Raw genomic sequence first — 22076 nt, 5'->3', positions numbered from 1 at the left:
TCCCATCAGGACTGAAGCTTTCAGCTGGGACAGAAAAAACAACAATAAGCAATTAATTGCATTAATGGTTGACAAAATTACACCAGATAATGTCGTTGAATACATTAAATCACCATCATGAACAAATTTCGCTGAAAACATTTTTCGCCAAAACTTGTCCCATTTCCACATCTCTTTGTCACATCTTTGGTTTCAGACATTGTTCCTCACACATTCCTTGAAGGACCTGCTGTTCATGTGTTGAAGTTTTTTCAACTTTAATCTAGCTGTCAGAAAAACAATCACAGAATTAGTTTCAGGTTTAGTGTTTTTTTTAATCTATGGGTTTGTAATCATGTTGGTTTTGATAATGATAAAAAGAATAATCAGTTGTTGTTGTTTTTTTAATTTTAACCCTCACAGCTCGTCTGACTGTGAGTCCCAGCAGCTCTCAGTTCTTTAAAGGAGACTTTGTGTCTCTGAGCTGTGAGGAGGACGACAGCTCTGCTGGATGGACTCTGAGGAGAAACACAAGCAGAGACACCGGAGCTGAGTGTGGAGATGAGTGGGGAAGATCAGCTGGTTCTTCCTGTAACATCAGCTACATCGACCCTTTGGACAGTGGAGTTTACTGGTGTGAGTCCAGAGAGGGTCCCATCAGTAACATGGTTAACCTGACAGTCACTGGTAAGCTGAGTGTGTGGAGTTAGTGTTGATGAAGCTGTGTGTAAATGGATGAAATGCTGTAGTTTGTCTCTGTGTTGAGGTGGATCAGTGATCCTGCAGAGTCCTGTCCTCCCTGTGATGGAGGGAGATGACGTCACTCTGCTCTGTAAAACAAAGACCACTCCCTCCAACCTCCCAGCTGCTTTCTATAAAGATGGCTCCCTCATCAGGAAGCAGCCTGCAGGTCACATGACCATCCAGCATGTTTCCAGGTCTGATGAAGGCCTCTACAAGTGTGACATCAGCGGTCATGGAGAGTCTCCATCCAGCTGGATCACTGTCACAGGTGACACACTCACCTGTCTGTGTTTCTGCAGCTTTCAACATTCACAATGTGACGACAACTTAATGACTGTGTTTGCTTTATTTTAGACAAACACACCACCACACCTCCACCTACATCCACCTCTCCTCCTGATTTCTCCTGTGTCCCTCTATCACTCTTTTCTCTTGTCCTCACTGTGTCAGTTATTAGTTCAGTCTGTGTTCTGGTTCTTGTGGTGTTACTGGTTCTGCTGGTGAGACGACAGGTTCAAAGGAAAACTGAATGTGAGTCTGAGACGTTTCTCTTTCAGGTTTAGTTTCTCAGAGTAAAGTTCTGTAAATTATTTTAACGTCACATTCACAAATTATTACTGTGTTATGAAACTTGAATGAATTACTTTGCTGTTCATTCTGGTTTCTTTTATCTGACAGGGGAGGAGTTGGAGATGATGACATCACGTACAGCAAAGGCTCAAGTCATCACCAACAGCCAATCAGAGGAAGCAGAGGTAGTTTTTAATGTGCTGTGTGTTGAGGGTTCATGTTGATATTCAAAGGAAATATAAAAATATGTTAAATGAACTCTGTGAACTCACTGATCTTAAACTAATGTGTTAAACACAATTAAAATTCCTTAAATATCACTTGTATAATCTGCATTGTTCACACTAACATTTGTTAAAGACTGAAGAATAACTCTTTGAGTTGGTTTAACTTGAGCCCAAAACACTTTCCCTCACACACAGCTTTTCATTAAAAACTTAAAACACATTACTTTTATTCTGCCCCTCCCCAGAACTGTGGAAACATCTGAATCTAATTTAGATTCATTCATTTATATTTTGACAGTTTATGATCCAGAGCAACATAAATCGGATGCCGAGTTTCCACTTTAACAGCTTTTTACCATGAAAATACACACACACAGATCATCTTACTTCCTGTTGCCTACACTGGTTTATTTTTAATTCTTTACATGGTGAAGATTATTTGAGTTTTTCCATCCTCAATTTCTTCCTTTAAATCTAACCTCTCTTCCTCTCCTGTTCTGGTTTTTCTGAGTTAAGAAACGGTCCTGGCTCAGTGACCCAGTGTTTTCTGTTTGTATTGTTATTCCTTGATTTCATGTGTCATTGTGAGTCTCTTGGTTTTGCTTTCTGTCTTAAGTATTCCTAGCTCCTTAGTTCTTTAGTTTTTATTGAGTTCCATGTGTGTATATTGTTGTGTGAGTTCTTGTGCTGTTATGTTTATCTGCCCCCCAGCTCCTCTGTGCACTAGTCTTAATAATCAGTGTGCTCAGTTTTGCATCCTCCTTTCTCATCATGTGTAATTATCCTCAGCTGTGTCTCTCAGCTTTTCCCTCTTTGCCCTGTTGACCTTCTGTATTTATTGTCTGTGCTTGCCTCTGTGCTTTGCCACATCATTAACATTCTTGCCCTCAGACCTACCTGTGTGTTTTGGTTCTAGTTCAGTTTCTAGCCCTCCTAGTTGGTTCTGTTTTTGACTTATGCCTGCAGTAAAGCAGTGGTCCTTGAGTTTAAGTTCTGCCTCCAGGAGTCTGCAAGTTGGGTCCTTTTCCTGCCTGCCTGCATCCTGCCATAACACTTTCTCTCCCTGTCAAATACAGCAGCTGGACCTTTAGCTACAACACACTGTGAGAAAAAACTGTTTGTGTGTTTGATGAACTTTGAGCGTTGAACGTTTATTGAAACGATACATTTACAAGAACTTGTCATTTAAAAAATGCTACTCCCTTTATGCTCACACCTCTTCAGTCACTCTAGCCAGATGCTGAAATATCAACCACAACTTATGGGCAGTTTGGTACAGATTATTATTTAGATTTTTGATTTTATGTATTAATAATAAATGGTGCTGATGCTGTCTGTAAACATTTAACTTATCTGCATCCTCACCAACATCAGCTACGTCCTCCTGTTGTTTTCAGTGAGCTGACATATGAAGCTAAACTGGGATCTCTCATCACAGTGCTGATGATCGTGTGTTTCAAAGTGTGGGGCTGTTTTGTTCCTTGTGCTAAAAGGTGTGTTTTTTTTCTTCATCTAGTGTTAATAATCAGTGACCAAATATAACCAGAGGGTGATTTTCCAAAATAGAAAAAAGATGATGATCACATCATCTTTGTGCTACATGAGGAACAATAACTCTGTTCTTTTAACACACATCCTGAACACTAACACTGCATTTATAAGCTGTGGTATTTGCAGTGATGTCCTCTGTGTGTGTTTTAATGAAACTTAGTTTATGTCTGGAAGATGTCAGATACATAAACTTCTCCTTAACATAAAGATTTTATTTTATTCTTCTTCAGACTTTAACTGTGATGCTCTGATACTTTCACTAAGATTCTCCTGTTGTGTTCATTTACTTTACATAAACATGAGTTTACAGAGCTGTTTATTCTTCTCATGTTGAACTTTGTGTGTTTGTGTTCAGACTTTAAACCAGAGCCAGACGTCGTCTACTCCTCACTGAAGTAGTCCACCAGTCCAACCACTGACGTCCAGCTGCTGGTCTCTAACTGGTCCACACAGCCACACAATATTAATTTGCATATATTCTCTAGTGCCTTCTCATTATAATATACACTCTCAGTGTTTGTATGAGTGTATACAGTATAACTAAAATATCAATGTCATCTGTGCAACATCAATAAACTTTGCTGTCACATGTTGTTCCTGTCGTGTGGTTCTGTGGGTTTCAGAAGTATTGCTGATGGAAAATGTGAACTGTTTTTCTAATTGATACACACCTCTATTCAGAGCAGATAACAAAGAACAGACAAACAACTTAACCTCAACCACAGATTAAAAACAGCAGGAACATCTTTCAGTGACTGAAATGATTCAGAACAAATTGTTTGTCTTGAGTTGAGTATCAATTTGTGTAAAGTCAATCAAATTGGTACGATTTTACTTCACCAAGACTAATGTTGAATTAGTGTCAGAGAGCTGACTGACAGGAGGAATGTCAACACGGGTGTGTATTGATGGAAAATATAAAGAGGAACATGATAACATTTATCATCTGTGACACACACAAACACAGTACACATATCTGTTTGACCAGGACGCAGCTCAACAGCTTATGAGTGAATTTGTGTCTGAGAAGCACCTGAAGGTGACGTCACCTGATTTGGAGGTGTGAAAAAGAGTTTTATATTCAACTTGGTCTTTAATTATTAGAATACAAACCCTGAGCACACAATTCTGAAGTGTTTCTTAATATCGCAGATAAAAATCATCATCAATCAGGCTTTGCATCAGATACCAGCTCTGCCTGAAGAGCACAAGTTTGTCCAAAAACTGCTGTAAATATCAACTCTCGGTAACTACAGTTCGTTACAAAGACACTGAAATTAAACTGGAACTTGCACAGTTCCCTACGAGCCTGTGACTGTAAGCACAGAACAAAATGACGGACGTTTGTATTTAGAGTTCAGCATCACCTCCTCAAACTCACGAAATAGAATGAATTCAGCATTAAATACACTTATGCTGAGTGCAGCATTGAAAGGCTGATGTGAAAACATTGGCATCACCTAGCACTGGCTCCAAGTTAATTCCTATAAAGTCATATCGGCTGCCCCAAGCAAGCTTTTGGCCTGCTTTTCTTAACCCTGAGTACAGCAAGTTAAGCAGCATGGACAGAAGTCAAATTTGGTTACGAATGAATGTAAAAAAAAATGAATACATTTGTAAAAAGCATGTGAGCAGTCGCGTGTCATTTTCTGTGCTGCTGCTAAAGCCTGTGGATTCAGTTCTACTGCTGAAGCTCAGAGCTGCACTGAAACACCCGAGCTGGACAAAGAGCTCCAGAGAAGCCTCAGCTGACTAACAGCCCAGTAAAATACCTACAGAGTGTCACGAGATGTTTGTTTCAGCTCACTCTGTGTTTCATAAAAGAAATAACCAGAGTAAATGGTAAATGGCCTGTATTTGTATAGCGCTTTACACATTTGGTCATCCACCCATTTACACACACGCTGCCACTGTTGATTTCAGCTGTAATGATTCATCTTCAATAAAGCAGGCAAGTGATGGAGGGCTCTGTGATTGGATTAAATATGAGTTATATGCCCAAATAAAAGGATTTTCAGTGAAGAGGTTAATCTAATTAACTCGATATATTTCATCTCATTCTCAAAATGATAATCTTACGTTACCTTATTGTAACAAGTGTCACCTGGCAGTTCGCTGCTCACTGACAGGTGATTGGCAGAGGAGCTTTGAAAAGGTAGTTGGTGTGTGGGGTGAGGTCAGCGTTCTTCTGTGGGAAATTCCAGAGGTGATTAACTCTGATGCGAGTGGGTATATTGTTTGTGTGACCACGAGTTTTAATGGAGGAACTGATCAAGCCCTAGATCGACTGCATGCAGGAAAACCGATCAATATTCTGTTGTCGTGCTCTCTGCTGTCCTTTTTCGTTCTTTTGATTGATTTGCGATTTTGTTTTGGTTAGTCCGTCCAGCCGTAAAGGCAGTTTATGATTGAGAATGAGTCGTATAAGGGCGGACTAACCTCTCTTTTTGTTTTTTGTTTATTCTTTTGTGCCACTTCCCTTCATATCCCAGATTGCAGGTCATGCATAGCACTGATTCCCAGCTGTGCTGAGATCCGAATTGTTTAGAGTGGGTGCCCACAGGTATATTGATTGCAGTGTCTCTAAACGGGATGTGGCGGTTTGGTAGGTCTCATGTGCAGCTGGGATATCAGCAGGATGTGTTGTAAGTCCTGCCTGGAAATAACTGGGAAAACGTATGTTTAATTAATGTAATAAATAAATTATCAATTTATTTCTTTGACCCTTTTATTCGGTACCTATGTCCTCAGTTACATTCTGTTCATTTAATATACAAGATCCAATTTCAGTCAAAATAACTTGGAGTGGGAAAGCTTTTGTGTATCTTTTGAGTGAATGTCTTTGTGAACGTCTGTGAAGGTTCTCAGTCATCCAGGTCATCGTAGACTAAGGAGCTTGGAACTGAATTCTATACTGGCCCCAGCAGTAGACTGAATGTATATAAAACAATATAAGAGGAAGTTGTCATAAAGTCAGCAAGCAAAGAAGACACAAGGAGCAGGCATATCAAGCAGTAATCAGCCCTGAGAGGAGATACTATGAAGGCCAAAGGTCAGATGAAAACTATCATGTGCTGGACAAACTGAAGCTCCTTTGCTGCCATCTCTGTGGCTGATTTCTTTATATACCATGCAAATACCAAGCAGCCACTATAGTAGGAACATCTTGCTGGTACTGGGTCGCACACAGCTCAGAAGAGAGATCAGAACTACAGCAGAAAAAATAAGTTTGAAAATGAAGTACTGAGCAAATATATTACAAAAAAACACATAAACACAACTTAGTTCAACTTTGTTCATCAAAATTCTTAAGCTAAATCAAAATCAGCAATGCTTCAGTACTGCAACCTTATAAGTGATAGAGACTGGGCAGGTCTGCTCCCCAACATTAATAACTGAATAAGTGACTACAATAGAAGAATAGAATAACCCTTTATGCTCATTGAACATGTACATCAAAGTGCTCGACACCAACTGTGGAGTAAAATAAAATATTAGACAGCAGGAGTAAATAACAAATATATAAGAAATTTATACAATCAGGAGGGATATATTCAAAAATATGTACAAAAATAAGACAAAGGCATCAAAATAGTTGCAAACTGCTTGGAAGTAGCACAAACACTTTCTCATCTTCTTCAAAGATGAGCCCAACCATGGAGGTTTCATCGACATACTTGATGATGGGGCAAAAGGACACTGGAGGAAATATGTTGTTTGATTCATTAAAACACTGCAAATAAAACCTTTTTTTAAATACAGCAAGCATTCAGTGTGTGGGAAACTATGGAGGACACATCGATTTATTTTATTCTTTCTCTTAAGATTGCCACAGAAAACTGAGCATCCATCCCCAATCTTGTCTGGTTTCAGAAGCTGTGCAGGCTGGGCTTTGTTAGAAATTGGATGGTTAACTGGGAACATCAAAAGTCTACAAACATATAAAGAGTTATAACAGGAGTAAGTTTGTGACACGCATGTGTCAGTGTTTTCTCCTGTGGGATTATAATATTACCTTATGCCATGTCAGACCCCTAATTAAAGATGGTGAAATATTACGTCGTTTTAGTTTGCATTATTCTCCTGAATTAGATGAAGGTGATTATTACATTAGACAGCTGATTTATTGCGAATGAATGATATTGTTTTATGATGCATTATACGGCTGAGTTATAAGAAATACTGTTTTCAGAGAGTCATGATCTTATTTGTCTGATTAGAAGAGAAGAGAACAGAACCGGAGAGGTTTTCTGCCCCATCTCAGCAGGAGCAGATAAACGGAGATACATGAAACCACAATTCCTAAAACATGGATAACAGAAACATGAAACTCTAATAATAATCATCACAACCACAACAAGAGAACAAGAAAACAATCCATGATGCAAAATTAAACCAAAACATAATAAACTCAAAATACTGGGTCCAACGGACCCAGAACCGTGACATATATATATATATATATATATATATATTTTATTTTTTTTAAATGTTGGATCATCACAGTGTTTCACTGACCAAAAATACTGATAAACAAGCAAAATTAGTGTCCAACACTGTATTACATCTAAAGAAAATGTTGTTTTTATGTCATGGCTCCCATTTGTCCTGATAATGTTAATGCTAGAGGAAGTCTGGAACCGTTCTTGAGCGTTGGCAACTTTCACACACTATGTGCATCAGCGTTTCGCAACCCTGCTGTGAAACTTTATGTGGTCTTTGTTGCTGTGGCTCCTAAACACTTCCACTTTGCAGTTAATCATGGACTTGGGTAAACTATTATAGTACCACACTACAATTCAGGAGGAGCCTATAGATATGGCTTCTTAGAATTGCTGCTTCCAGCTTGCTGATGGTTTCCAGCTGCTGGGAGTCCCCCCTCCAATCGTAGAGTGTCACCAAGAGATATTCTTCAAAATGTCCTGAAGAAAGCTGCACATGTTGTTTCATGTTTCATTTGACACAAAGTGACTAAAACAGAGTGGAGAAAATCCAGATTTCCATACATCCTGAAGAACACGTTATTCAAATCTCTTTTGGTGCATGACTGCTAGAGATCATTTGATTTTAAAATGTTGGTTTTGTTATGAAAACGTGTTTGCACAGGTAGTTTCAAGATTTTTTTAAAACAAGAAAAAAAGCCCAAAAGAAATAGCTGGAGTGCACAGAGAAAGAGGGCGGGGATTCATTTCCCGTAAATGAAGAAGACGTCACATCACTGAGAGGAACAATGAAGGAAACATCTCTGCAATGTCTGCTCAGTAAGTAAAAACCTCTTAAGGTTACCTAAAGTTTATTTTTACAGATTTTTTGATTGTTGATTGATGACAGATGAAAGAAAATGACAACAACAAATGAAACAGTATTTCAAGAAAGTTTAAAACACAGAGAAGACACATTTCAGCTGTGAAGAGGAAGTTTGAGCATCTTACACAAAAATAGGATGTGAAAAACTGAATTTAGCAATTTAGTGATTTTAAAAACAGAACTGTACTGTGGACATACATTTACTATTACTTGTGATGTCTTTTTTGACAATGCATACAGAAAGTCTACAGCACGAAAACAAAGTAGAACGATATTTAAAAAATGAAAAATTGCTTGTTTGCCTGTTTGACAATAATACAAAAATTCATCCATCCTCAGATTAAGATCAAGACTGCTTGTTTCTGTTGTCTTTGTTATAAAAATAATTGAAGTTAAAGACTTTGTCTGATCTTGAAAATAAACATGTTTTATGTGGAGTTTTTTTTTTCTATCAGTGTTTGTGTTTATGTCTGTGGACGTGATTCATGTCTGACTGCAGTCATCACATTTGACAAATCACAAGTTTAAAATTTTGACATAAAGCATAAATCAGACTTTAGAGGAACATTTTAATCAACACTGACACCACAGAATCTCTTCTCTTTATTGGACACAGCAGTACAGAAGAAAATATGACTGATCACTTGATTGACTGATTGATGAAGAATTTATGTGTTTGTGAAAAGTCAAACCAACCTTTCCTCTTTAGTTCTGATCTCACTGCTGAGCTGCACAACACACCAAGGTCAGTAACCTTCTTCTGTCACAGTTTAAACCTGATAAATGCTCAATGATATGACCTGTTTGTGTTCATGTTTCACAATGTAAAGTCTAACAGATCATCAGTTTTTCATTGTAACCCTCACAGCTCGTCTGACTGTGAGTCCCAGCAGCTCTCAGTTCTTTAAAGGAGACTTTGTGTCTCTGAGCTGTGAGGAGGACGACAGCTCTGCTGGATGGACTCTGAGGAGAAACACAAGCAAACAACAAATGACAGAGTGCGGATCTGGGTGGGGAATATTGACTAATTCTTCCTGTAACATCAGCTACAGCACCACATGGGACAGTGGAGTTTACTGGTGTGAGTCCAGAGAGGGTCCCATGAGTAACATGGTTAACCTGACAGTCACTGGTAAGCTGAGTGTGTGGAGTTAGTGTTGATGAAGCTGTGTGTAAATGGATGAAATGCTGTAGTTTGTCTCTGTGTTGAGGTGGATCAGTGATCCTGCAGAGTCCTGTCCTCCCTGTGATGGAGGGAGATGACGTCACTCTGCTCTGTAAAACAAAGACCACTCCCTCCAACCTCCCAGCTGCTTTCTATAAAGATGGCTCCCTCATCAGGAAGCAGCCTACAGGTCACATGACCATCCAGCATGTTTCCAGGTCTGATGAAGGCCTCTACAAGTGTGACATCAGCGGTCATGGAGAGTCTCCATCCAGCTGGATCACTGTCACAGGTGACACACTCACCTGTCTGTGTTTCTGCAGCTTTCAACATTCACAATGTGACGACAACTTAATGACTGTGTTTGCTTTATTTTAGACAAACACACCACCACACCTCCACCTACATCCACTCCTCCACCTACATCCACCTCTCCTCCTGATTTCTCCTGTGTCTCTCTATCACTCTTTTCTCTTGTCCTCACTGTGTCAGTTATTAGTTCAGTCTGTGTTCTGGTTCTTTTGGTGTTACTGGTTCTGCTGGTGAGACGACAGGTTCAAAGGAAAACTGAATGTGAGTCTGAGATGTTTCTCTTTCAGATTCAGTTTCTCAGAGTAAAGTTCTGTAAATAAAACTTTTAACGTCATATTCACAAATTATTTAAACAGTTTCCTGCTGTGATTATGAAACAGTAAATTACTTTTCTGTTCATTCTGGTTTCTTTTATCTGACAGGGGAGGAGTTGGAGATGATGACATCACGTACAGCAAAGGCTCAAGTCATCACCAACAGCCAATCAGAGGAAGCAGAGGTAGTTTTTAATGTGCTGTGTGTTGAGGGTTCATGTTGATATTCAAAGGAAATATAAAAATTGGCTAAATGAACTCTGTGAACTCACTGATCTTAAACTAATGTGTTAAACACAATTAAAATTCCTTAAATATTACTTGTATAATATGCATTGTTCACACTAACATTTGTTAAAGACTGAAGAATAACTCTTTGCCCTGTTGACCTTCTGTATTTATTGTCTGTGCTTGCCTCTGTGCTTTGTCGCATCATTAACATTCATGCCCTCAGACCTGGACTGAAGCTAAACTGGGATCTCTCATCACAGTGCTGATGATAGTGTGTTTCAAAGTGTGTGTCTGTTTTGTACCTTGTGGTAAAAGGTGTGTTTTTTCTTTTCCTACTGTTAATAACCAGTAACCAAATATAACCAGAGGATGATTTTCCAAAATAGAAAAAAGATGACGATCACATCATCTTTTCATTGTGTTACATACCATTGTTTAAAAGGTTCTTTGTGGCATCAGTCTAAAGAACCACTTTTGGTTCCAGGTGGCACCTTTATTTTTCTGAGTGTAGTGTGTTTCAAAGTGTGAGGCTGTTTTGTTCCTTGTGGTAAAATGAGTGTTTTTTTTCTTCTTCTAGTGTTAATAAGCAGTGACCAAATATAACTAGTGGGTGAGAAAAAAGATGATGATCACATCATCTTTGTGCTAAATAAGAACAATAACTATGTTGTTTTAACACACATCCTGAACATTAACAGTGTATTTATAAGTTGTAGCATATGCAGTGATGTCCTCTGTGTGTGTTTTATTGTACAGAAAGTCATCCAGCTGTTGTCCACTCAGCCCTGAGAACTGAAGACATCAGTTATGGACAAACAGCTGTGTGACCGAACAGGCCCTGAGGTACAGCTGCTCTTTATTCACTAATAACAAACTAAATACTTATATTTTATGTCTCCGTCTCACTGTCTAAACACTCAACAAAAAGTTTCTTTTTATAACCAAGTCACTGTAATTCATTCTGCTGACACTCTCTGTGATACAAACTACCAAACTAAACACTTTTAATTTGAATGTTGCTCTGAACAACATCAAACTGTTCGCTGTTTGATGTTTTTCAGGGAGCAGTGGGACAGCTGACGTGGCTCTTCTGATCAATTATTGATTCAGGAAACAGCAAAGCATGAATCTGAGTTTATGTCTGGAAGATGTCAGATACATAAACTTCTCCTTAACATAAAGATTTTATTTTATTCTTCTTCAGACTTTAACTGTGGCTGCTCTGATACTTTCACTAACATTCTCCTGTTGTGTTCATTTACTTTACATAAACATGATGAGTTTACAGAGCTGTTTATTCTTCTCATGTTGAACTTTGTGTGTTTGTGTTCAGACTTTAAAACAGAGCCAGACGTCGTCTACTCCTCACTGAACTAGTCCACCAGTCCAACCACTGACATCCAGCTGCTGGTCTCTAACTGGTCCACACAGCCACACAATGTTGATTTGCATATATTCTGTAGTGTCTTCTCATTATAATATACACTCTCAGTGTTTGTATGAGTGTATGTTGTATAACTAAAATATGAATGTCATGTGTACAGCAGTGTCCTGCCTTCTCTGCAGCATCCATAAACTTTGCTGTCACATGTTGTTCCTGTCGTGTGGTTCTGTGGGTTTCAGAAGTATTGCTGATGGAAAATGTGAATTGTGTTTCTAACTGATACACACCTCTATTCAGAGCAGATAACAAAGAACAGACAAACAGCTTAACCTCAACCACAGATTAAAAACAGCAGGAACATCTTTCAGTGCCTGAAATAACTCCGAACAAATGGTTTGTCTGAAGAGTTGAGTATCAATTTGTGTAAAGTCAATCAAATTGGTAAGATTTTACTTCACCAAGACTAATGTTGAATTAGTTTTAATCCTAAACAGGCACTTTTTCTGATCACAGCTTTTCTATTTGGGGTTTCTAATGAATCTTAATCAAATCAAACCTCAACACTAGATTAAATTTAAATCAGTGAGCTGCCTTCATGTACAGTCTGAGGGATTTTCTCATATGTAAAATTGCTGAAACTGTCTCCTCACTCTGTGAGTCACACCTGTTTGTACTAGAGTGCCCGCTATGTCATCTTAGTTTTACTGGATCTCAGTGCAGCATTTGATACAGTCGACCTCCACATATTACTCAAACGACTGGAGAACTGGGCAGGTCTTTCAGGAACTGTACTAAACTGGTTCAAAACATACTTAGAAAACAGGAAATACTTTGTATCAATAGGTAACTTCACATCTGAGCAGACAAGTATCACATGTGGAGTTCCCCAAGGTTCCATCTTGGGACCCCTTATGCTTAACATTTACATGCTCCCACTGGCACAGATTATAAAGAACAACAAAATAAACTAACATAGCTATGCAGATGACACACAAATATATATCACAATGTCATCCACCTCTCCTCCTGGTTCCATCTGTGTCCCTCCATCACTCTTCTCTCTTGTTCTCACTGTGTTATTTCTTAAATCAGTCTGTGTTGTGGTTCTGCTGGTGTTACTGGTTCTGCTGGTGAGACAACATGTTCAAAGGAAATCTGAAGGTGAGACTGAGACATCTGTCTTTCAGGTTTTGTTTCTCAGAGTAAATTCTCTAAATAATTTTAATGTAATATTAACAAATCATTTAAACAGTTTCTCACAGTGATTATGAAACACTAAATTACTTTTCTGTTCATTCTGGTTCCTTTGATCTGACAGGGGAGAAGGTGGAGATGATGACATCATGTTCAGTGATAGCAAAAGCTGAAGTCAACAACAGCCAATCAGAGGAAGCAGAGGTAGTTTTTAATGCGCTGTGTGTTGAGCGTTCATGTTGATCGTCAAAGGAACTTTAAAACTTGGTTAAATGAACTCTGTGAACTCACTGATCTTAAACTAATGTTTTAAACACAAATAGAATTACTTTTGTCCCATTTTACGCTTGTTAAAGATTGAGGAATGACTCTTTGAATTGGTTTAGTGCCAGCCCCAAACACTTGCCCTCACACACAGCTTTTCATAAAAAAATGTAAATACATTACTTTTATTCTGCCCCTCCCCCCCACAAACTGTATAAACATCTAAGTTTAATTCATTCATTTACATTTAACAGTTTATGATCCAGAGCAACATGAATGGGATGCCAAGTTTACACTTTAACAGGCAGATCATTTTACTTCCTACTTGCCTACACTGGTTTATGTTTTTTTTATTTCCACTGTGGAGTTTTGGTTTTTTTCAGTCTGTCCATTCTCAATTTATTCCTTGTCTACCCTCCTTATGTCTTAGTTCCTCCCACCAGAGACACACGCACAGGATGTAAAGAAGAAACACAAGGAGAGAAGACCTGAGATGTTAGACTTTAACATAATCAGACAAACTCACTTCAGAGCCTGATTTTAAAGTTAAATCAGCTATTTATTTTTATGTTTAACCCCTCAGCCTGAAAGTCTTGGGATATAGTTGTTGCAGCAACTTTATGGACATGATAGCTCAAGAAGGAAGTCTTGCAGGATTTGTTAAACCAATGCCATAGGTGTATTAACTCAAGAAGGATATCATATAGTTCATGATAGTTCTGTCTGGTTGAACTTGTTCATCTAGAGCAGGGGTCGGCAACCCTAGGCACGCGTGCCGAACATTAACAGTTGGCACGCGAAGGGTTAACTGATGGCACGACCATAGCTGGACTGGCCATCGGGCATACTGGGCATTTGCTCGGTGGCCCGGTGAGTTTTTTTTTTTCTTCTTTGTAACGGTATAAACAATGAAAGGTGGTGGATTGGCCAGATGCTGGTCGGTGTGTAAAAATAACTCAGTTGTTTGGTGGTGGCTATGGCGGTGCTTCCTCAGATTCAGTAACATTAGCAAGTGGTGGAGGCCAGCAGATGGATGAGAGAAAGGGGAGGCAGGAGGAGGAGAGGCCCGGCAGTGCAGGTCCGAGTGTCAGGTGAACTGAACTTCAGGTAAGAAGTTATGACCTGCAGTCTATCTGGGTCAGATATAAACCAAGTTTAGGTGGAGTTTATTTTCGTTGTGCTGACTTTTTACAGTCAGTTACAATAACTCGTACTGCGTGCTAGCTAGCATGACGGAGTTTATATACTGCTGGGTGGGTGCTGTGATGTTACTGATGTTGAACTTTATTTAATTCACAAGGTTAGTAAGTAGAGTTGCCAACCGTCCCGTAAAAAGACGGAATCGTCCAGCATTCAGAGAAAATATTACGTGTTTCGTGTTGAGCTGAAAAGGAACGCAGTTTGTCCCGGACTTCAGCTAGGATGGAAAAAGACACAAAGCTGGATTTATCCTGTCGTTACGCTGCACAGCTGCATCTTCTTCTCTCATTCTCTCCCCTCTCTCTCCTGTTTCTACTTCAATCATGAAACGGATCAATGATCAGCTGATCGGCTTTTCTCTCTTGTTTGTTTATCGCCCAATTTGCGCCAGAAAGACGAAACCAGCAGATGTCGTGCTAAACAACAGCAGCACTTTTAAGCTTCGTCAGCTGTTGTTAGAATGTATTTAATATTAATTTCTAGTAGCTGATGTTTGCTGGAGCTACAGCTGCTGGTCATGATATCGGTTTGTATATCTGGTGAGAGGGAAACATGCAGATGAAACCAGGAGATGTCCTTACTGAATCATCAGAGCTGAACAGGTGATGGAGAAACAGGTTTACCTTTTAGGTGACATGAATGAGTTGAAGGGAAGTTATGAACTGTTTCTGAGAGACAAATAACACCAGGATCCTTTTCTAAGTAGCTGACAGCTGGTAACTGTGCAGGGGCGGGTCTAGCAAAGTGTTGCCAGGGGGCCAGGTAGGGCATTAACAGGGAAAGGGGGGCACAAAGAAATACTTTTCTTATTCTCATTTAAAATGTCTCGCTTTTATTAAATAATTATCTGAAGCTTACAACCAAAGTTTTTATCTGACGTAAAATGTATAGAAATCATACATATAACATCGAAGCAGCTGGAATCCACAGCTGTGTGTGTTCATGGAGCTTGCATTGTCACCTGCTGGACATCACTACCTGACAAGTTTAACTGTCTTCAGAACATTGCAGAGGCCTTATTGACAGTATTTGGCTCTACATATCTGTGTGAGCAGATTTTCTCTCACATGAGTCCTCAGGTATCTGTCTGAATGTTGGACACTCGAACACCTGTGTCTCTGAGTGGGAGACCAGAGATCATATTATCATGTGTGTCTCTGTATTAACAGACATGCCATATTGGCTTAGTTTATTTTTCTTATCATTGTTGTGAGGAAACCATAAATAGCATTTGTATTTTCTGTTGTCCAGTTCATTTGCTGTTATGGAGTTCTTGTTATGGATAAAAAGTGTCTTTTTTTTGGTTTCAAAATAGCTGATAACTATTCGCTGATAGCTGCCAACATCTGCGAACAAATATAATTCTATAAAGGAGTTCTATATAGTGTGTAACTGTTAATATAGAGCTTTATTAAATTTATTGCTAATGCAATCATATGGCACACTGACTTCTGAGGAAATTTTAAATGGCACTCGTCATCAGAAAGGTTGCCTACCCCTGATCTAGAGTTTTGCAACAACTAAAGAGTCCACTGCCAGGAAGCGAAGGGGTAGCACTGACACCTGTCAGCGTTTATTAATTTTGTTACAGCCAACTTCTGTATTTTATCATTTGAGATGTGAGCAGAACGGTATTCATTATAAAGTTGATTTGTTTAAGTCCTGAAAATGATCCTAGTCAGGGTTACAGTGGGAATCCGTGTGTGGGGGAACCCTGAGGTCTGTGTAGTGTCTGTGTGGGGAAAAGACTCACAGTAACTGCTGTCATTTGTTCAGATTCAAGTTCATCATTGATCAGTCTACAGCATAGTCACTCAGACAGTAGAGCAGATGTTTTGGCAGAAATTCAGCAGTCACTTTTCCGGATACGCATGATGGGACTTGCAGTCGTGTTTTTGTGGGTGCCAGCACACTATGGCGTATGGGCGAATGAAAAGGCAGATAGAGTTGCAAGGGAGGCCGTAAAACATGGGATGGTTGACATGGCTGTTAGTTTTGGCCAATCAGAGATAAGGAGTATGGTAAGGCAAGATATGACAGCAAGATGGCAAAAGCAGTGGGAGGAGGAAAGGAAGGGACGATGGTTGTATAAGATTCAAAGGAGGGTGGGAGGAATGAGAAATGCAGGACGAATTAGGAGGGAGGAGGTGATTGTATCCAGACTGAGATTTGGACATACTGGCTTGAATAATACTTTATTATAGGGAAACATAGTACCGGAAAATGTGATTACTGTGGGGTAGAGGAAATTATAGAACATGTCATGTTGCAGTGTCAGAGGTATCAGGTTGAGAGGAGACAATTGATTCAAAATCTCAGTAACCTAAAAATCGAACTGGATCTTTTTGATTTGTTGCGAAAGGAATCGGGAAGTAAAAGTTATCAGGCCTTATTTCGGTTTTTAAAAGAGGGGAACCTGTTTGGAAGGATTTGAGGAAATTTTTTTTTCTTTTTTCTTTTGAGCGTCGTTCCAGATCATACTCCATACCAGTTGGTGGCGGTAATGCACCTTTCAATTGTTTGCCAACCGCCAATATAAATGTAAGAAGAAGAAGCAGTGCGTTGATCTTTTTGACACACGCACCGGAGCGTCAGCTTCAAGCGGACCATCACTACCTCTCGCATCTAAAGGTAAGTGCCAAGGTAACTTTGAACTGAGTTCAGTCAGTCTTGAGTTTATCGAAGTTTTCTGCTGCTCTCTGTGAGAGAAGACCGTTAAAAGCGAGGCTCTCCAGAGTGTAGCAAAACAGGAAACCACAGCTGGGTGTGTGTAAGTGTGCAAACGAATAGATTAAAGTGCAAGTGAGCCACGAGTATAGAAAGGTCAAGTTTCGTGAGTTGTTTTTCTCACCACTGATCACGCGCGCAACACTCTACACATACTTGCATCACACGCGCGCTCTCAAGCATCAGTTTTTTTACAATTGTGGGCGTCACGTGAGGTGCAGGTGTCACCATATAACGGAAATCCCCATTGTTCTGTAGCAGTGGTTCTCAAACGTTTCACTGTGTGTGTGTGTGTGTGTGTGTGTGTGTGTGTGTGTGTGTGTACACGTGGGCTGGTGTTCCAGATTAACTGGAGTTGGTTGAACAGATGTGTGGCAGACTTGCCGCTACCGACAAAAAGGCAAATAAACACCAAATGTGTCATCTGGGACATTTGTGAGGTTCCCTCAAACACACTCCGTCAGTCTTGTTCCTCTTGAACAACAAAATGTTTAAAAATGTCGCGGGTTTACCTGGTGATATTCTCATGCCGATGCTGTTCACAGGACAGCAAGAGTAAACGATCGGGAGAATCTTGTCTTCTCATTGTTCCCCTCGTACGTGTTATTACTCCGATTTCAGCGTTTTCGCTGCACAATTAAAGCGTGCAGTTTACTTTGTGTGCGCTCAAATGGAGTCGAGTCAGCGGCACCTCTGGCCAAGTACCATAGCCCACAGCCAGATTAACTTGTGACACACACAGTAGCGGTTTTTGATACGGGCTACACGGGCGGTTGCCGGAGGCGGCATCGTGGTGGGGGGCGGCATCACGGGCATTGGCAAAAAATTTATAATTTACAGTTTGATGATTTAAAGTCTCACACACAATCCCTGGAAAGGGGAGGGAGGCCTGCTGCTTCCAAACAGAGCACATTTCATTCATAATGTTGTAAATCCAAGCCCATTATGTATTCATGATTTGAATCCTGGTTTGTGTGAAATCCCAGAAATAAACCTTAGACAAAGTGAATCTGTGAACTAAGGTGTAGGTCTGTTAGGTTATGTTGTGGTGATCCTCGAGTTGGGGGATTTGTGTTCATACTGGAGTGCAAAATTAAAACCAATGGAAGATGGACAAGAAAAGTTCAAAGTCATCAGGTGCTCAGTTTAGAAAAAATAGAAAAGAAGAGGAGAAATGAGCAAAAGATACAGGAAGCAGATGTGTGATTGGATAATGGCAGGTCATCCTGAAACAATCAGACTAAACTCCAAACAATACATTATGTTACAGATTTTAATATTAATTAGTGATTGTTAATTGTTGATTGTATGACGAATTATGATGACTGTTTGGTAGCTGTTTGCATATTCTCTCTCTCTCTCTCTCTCTGTCTCTCTCTCTCTCTCTCTCTCTCTCTCTCTCTCTCTCTCTCTCTCTTTCTCTCCCTTTTCATGTGTGTGTGTTTCTCTGGTGAATTTCGACAACAGTTTTATGTTAATGCACAATCCTTAATATCTTTTATGTGTGTGTAAAGTTCCACAATACATGTGGAACTTTCTATTTTGTCTGATTTTGTGTCTTGCAAATAAACCTTTAAAATAAATTAAATTTTATTATGTATTTATTTTTGGCCTACATCAGTAAGAAATGCCAAGTTATATACACAAAGTTATAGAAATCACCACTCCCGTTATTCATGATGATTTCAATAACATCACATAATAACATGTAACATCACATCCTGTAAGGATAGTCTGCCTGTGTCTTTTCTCTGGAAATGAACATTTTCAGCCAATATAGGTAATACATCAACATGGCTGCCATGTCTAAGTTAGGAATATTTATAATGTCATTTCCAAAACTTGCATATGATCTGCAATTTGTAGCAGATCTACTGACTGTCACAGAGCAGCTGGAGCAGTCTCAAATGGAGGTCAGTCCACTACTGCTTAATGATTGGTTTCAGTCTTGACAATCCTCATTGCTGCCATTGCATCTTTCATTGCCAGCAATGAAAGATGCAATGCCAGCATGCCAGGTATCAGTGCTCAAACCTTCTGTGTTTGTTTCCAATAAGCTGCCCACCTCGGGAAGCAAAAATGTGTTCTTTTACTTGTCAGATGAACATATGAGACACTTTGACTGCAGTGTGGAGCCTAACAAAGATCTGTTTTGTGTCCCAGCTGATCAGCAGGAGGAGAAGAGTCTGACGGAGCAGCAGAGGAACATTTTCAGCTACTTGGACTCAGCTCAGCCACTACAGAGAAAACAATGAGCTCAACACAGAAGGTGACAGACAGAGCAGGGCGATATGACCAAAAATATTTATCACGATATACATTTGAAAATTTGCGATAACAATATAACTGATGATATAATTGACACTAGACAAAATACTTTACAACTCCACAACTTTATTAAAAAAACCATTAATGTATTTTCACTTAAAAAAGCAGCTGTTTTTTATGTGCATTAAAGTTATATAAACATTTAACAGTGCAAATGCAAATTCCTTGCTGACAGTTTAACCAAAAGGCATTTCCAGTGGAAATTGGCCGACATATCCTGAGCATAACCATGTATAATATCCACAAAACTTAAAAAGAGGTTATACAGTCATGGCCTAAGGTTTTGAGAATTGCATAAATATTGGAAATTGGAAAAGTTGCTGCTTAAGTTTTTCTAATAGCAATTTGCATACACTCCAGAATGTTATGAAGAGTGATCAGATGAATTGCATCGTCCTTCTTTGCCATGAAAATGAACTTAATCCCAAAAAAGCCTTTTCACTGCATTTCATTGCTGTCATTAAAGGACCTGCTGAGACCATTTCAGTAATCGTCTTCTTAACTCAGGTGAGAATGTTGACGAGCACAAAGCTGGAGATCATCATGGCTGTGTCCCAATTCAGGTTCTGCAGCTTTAAAGTACGCAGCCTCAACGGCAGTGATGTGTCCTGTGTGTCGAAGCTTCGATACCTGTGTCGGGTAATCTCGGGAGTTTTTGTGAAGCGCGTATCGAGGCTTCCTTTGATTACGTATGCAGTGACGTTCGAGGCCTCGCGGGCAGTCCGTACCACGTGACTGATTCAGGAACTGTCTCGCCGGTTCGCGCCAGATTCGAAATAAAATGGGCAGCAAAACACAGCTGATTTCCCATCACACTGTGTTGTGGAATTGAATTAAGCGAACAATTGATGAACATAATAGGTTATGGAGGCGTAGCAGGGAAAGGTGTTTTGTTATCTATCTTTTACAGGCGATTCCAGAACCAGAGCAAAACCACGGAGGGGTTGGCGAGAATCCAGGAACCAACCAGAGAAAGGGAGACCCCGAAAAGAAGCACAGAGCACAGAGAACCTCAGTTCCAGAGAATGTGTGGTTTAGGAGACTAAAAGCTTGTTAGACACAGGTTAAATGTGAGCATAAAAGTGATGAAGAGTAATGAGAAGGACTTTAGTTATAGTTTGCAGGATTTCTATGTTATGTAAATTGCCCAAGAATAGTGTTAAGGCCAGATATATGTTACCCGTAGAGGGGGTGAAAAGCCAGGAGTAAATTTTAACTCTATAGAGGCTGTTTCCAAAGAGTGATGAAAAGTAATTTAGGACCTGTTATTAGGAAAAGCTAATTATATCTGTTTGGATTTTACCGTGAGCAGTGAGGGAAGTCAGAAGTGGGTTTAAACTGGGATTCTACTTAAAAAGGGGGTAATAATTAAGGGAGGACCGTTCACAGCCCAGCGCAAACGTGAGGTGCTGTCTAAGAGCTAGATGTTTCTTAAATTTTAGCTATTACTGTCACATGAAAGTAAAACTTAATGGGATAAATTAGGGTTTATGTCGTCTTTTAAAAAAGACGAAAAGGGGGTCTGTTGGGATTTAAATATATATTCTTATTGTTATTTGCTGATTATATTGTTTATGTATAAGAGAGGCCCAACTCTGAGTACAGTCTGTGCCAAAAAGTACTGACAGGAAACTACATGCTTTTGCAGAAAATAGGAGCTGCAGCCAGAAAGTGAAACTAAGCAGAGTCTTTGATCGAAACTTAAAGTGTGTGTGACGTCTAGAGGAAGTATATACATAACTAGGCTTCCTGTTTGTGCTTCAGACCTGAGCTTATGTGTTTGTGTGTTCAGGTCTCCATTCCTGGGAATGAAAAATAGAGATCATCTTTTGAGCTTTGACCACTTTGAGCCATGTCTTTCTCTCCGTAGGGAATACAAAGAACTGGGATTTAATACTTGTAGTTATAAAGAAAGCAATACTGTTAAACACAACACATTTTTTTTCTGCTCAGCTGCAGTATCCAGATGAAATACATAATCATATTACACAGTTTTCAACAAACTGCAATTTATTAAATCCTCGAGTTAAAAGTAACTTTGTGTAAAACTGTTATACTTAGAGCAACTTTTAAGTGGAATAAATTGCCTTATAAAATTAGAGAATTAGCAACTATTCAAAACTTCAATGAACACTTAAAAGCCGATTTATAGAGCTTTTAGTTGTTGTAAATATTGTAAGAGATGATTTGTTTTTGAAATTTGTGTAATGTGTCTCAATGTTATTGATATTATTATTGTTATTATTGATTGCTTATATTTTAATTGTGAAACCCCACTGTGGATGTAAAATTATGTGGATATTTTGAATCCACTTTATTGTGTAATATTTTATGTAAAAATGGTAAATGGCCTGTATTTATATAGCGCCTTTCTGGTCCCTAAGGACCCCAAAGCGCTTTACATATCCAGTCATTCACACACACATTCACACACTGGTGATGGCAGCTACGTTGTAGCCACAGCCACCCTGGGGCGCACTGACAGAGGCGAGGCTGCCGGACACTGGCGCCACCGGGCGCCAGTGGGCAACGGGTGAAGTGTCTTGCCCAAGGACACAACGACCGAGACTGTCGGAGCC

The 22076-nt window shown here is 39.5% G+C and overlaps 1 protein-coding gene and 1 long non-coding RNA gene across 9 annotated transcripts in view; both read left to right on the top strand.

Annotated features, from left to right (window-relative positions):
- The window catches only part of LOC109201351 (low affinity immunoglobulin gamma Fc region receptor II), a 158275-nt gene that overhangs the window by 914 nt on the left and 135285 nt on the right, over positions 1-22076 (top strand). Inside the window, exons 2-9 of one of the 6 annotated variants that reach the window (XM_025903551.1) lie at positions 403-666; positions 746-991; positions 1078-1254; positions 1402-1478; positions 3427-3714; positions 12877-12945; positions 13103-13182; positions 16906-17073. In XM_025903551.1, the coding sequence (XP_025759336.1) occupies positions 403-666; positions 746-991; positions 1078-1254; positions 1402-1478; positions 3427-3465 (803 nt within the window). In that variant the 3' untranslated portion in view covers positions 3466-3714; positions 12877-12945; positions 13103-13182; positions 16906-17073. The other 5 variants (XM_025903553.1, XM_025903552.1, XM_019356998.2 and 2 more) reach the window with 5 other exon arrangements.
- LOC112841747 (uncharacterized) lies at positions 7959-9649 on the top strand. Of its 3 annotated transcripts, none has more exons than XR_003216908.1 (3): positions 7959-8332; positions 8998-9510; positions 9590-9649. It is a non-coding gene; the product is annotated as an uncharacterized LOC112841747 (long non-coding RNA). The 3 variants fall into 3 exon arrangements; XR_003216905.1 differs by having other exon boundaries at positions 8995-9510; XR_003216906.1 differs by having other exon boundaries at positions 7978-9123; positions 9247-9510.

This window comes from Oreochromis niloticus, linkage group LG3 (assembly GCF_001858045.2).
Source record: "Oreochromis niloticus isolate F11D_XX linkage group LG3, O_niloticus_UMD_NMBU, whole genome shotgun sequence".
NCBI lineage: Eukaryota > Metazoa > Chordata > Actinopteri > Cichliformes > Cichlidae > Oreochromis > Oreochromis niloticus.
Note: the sequence above shows the minus strand (reverse complement) of the source record. Positions and strands in the feature narration are given on the sequence as shown.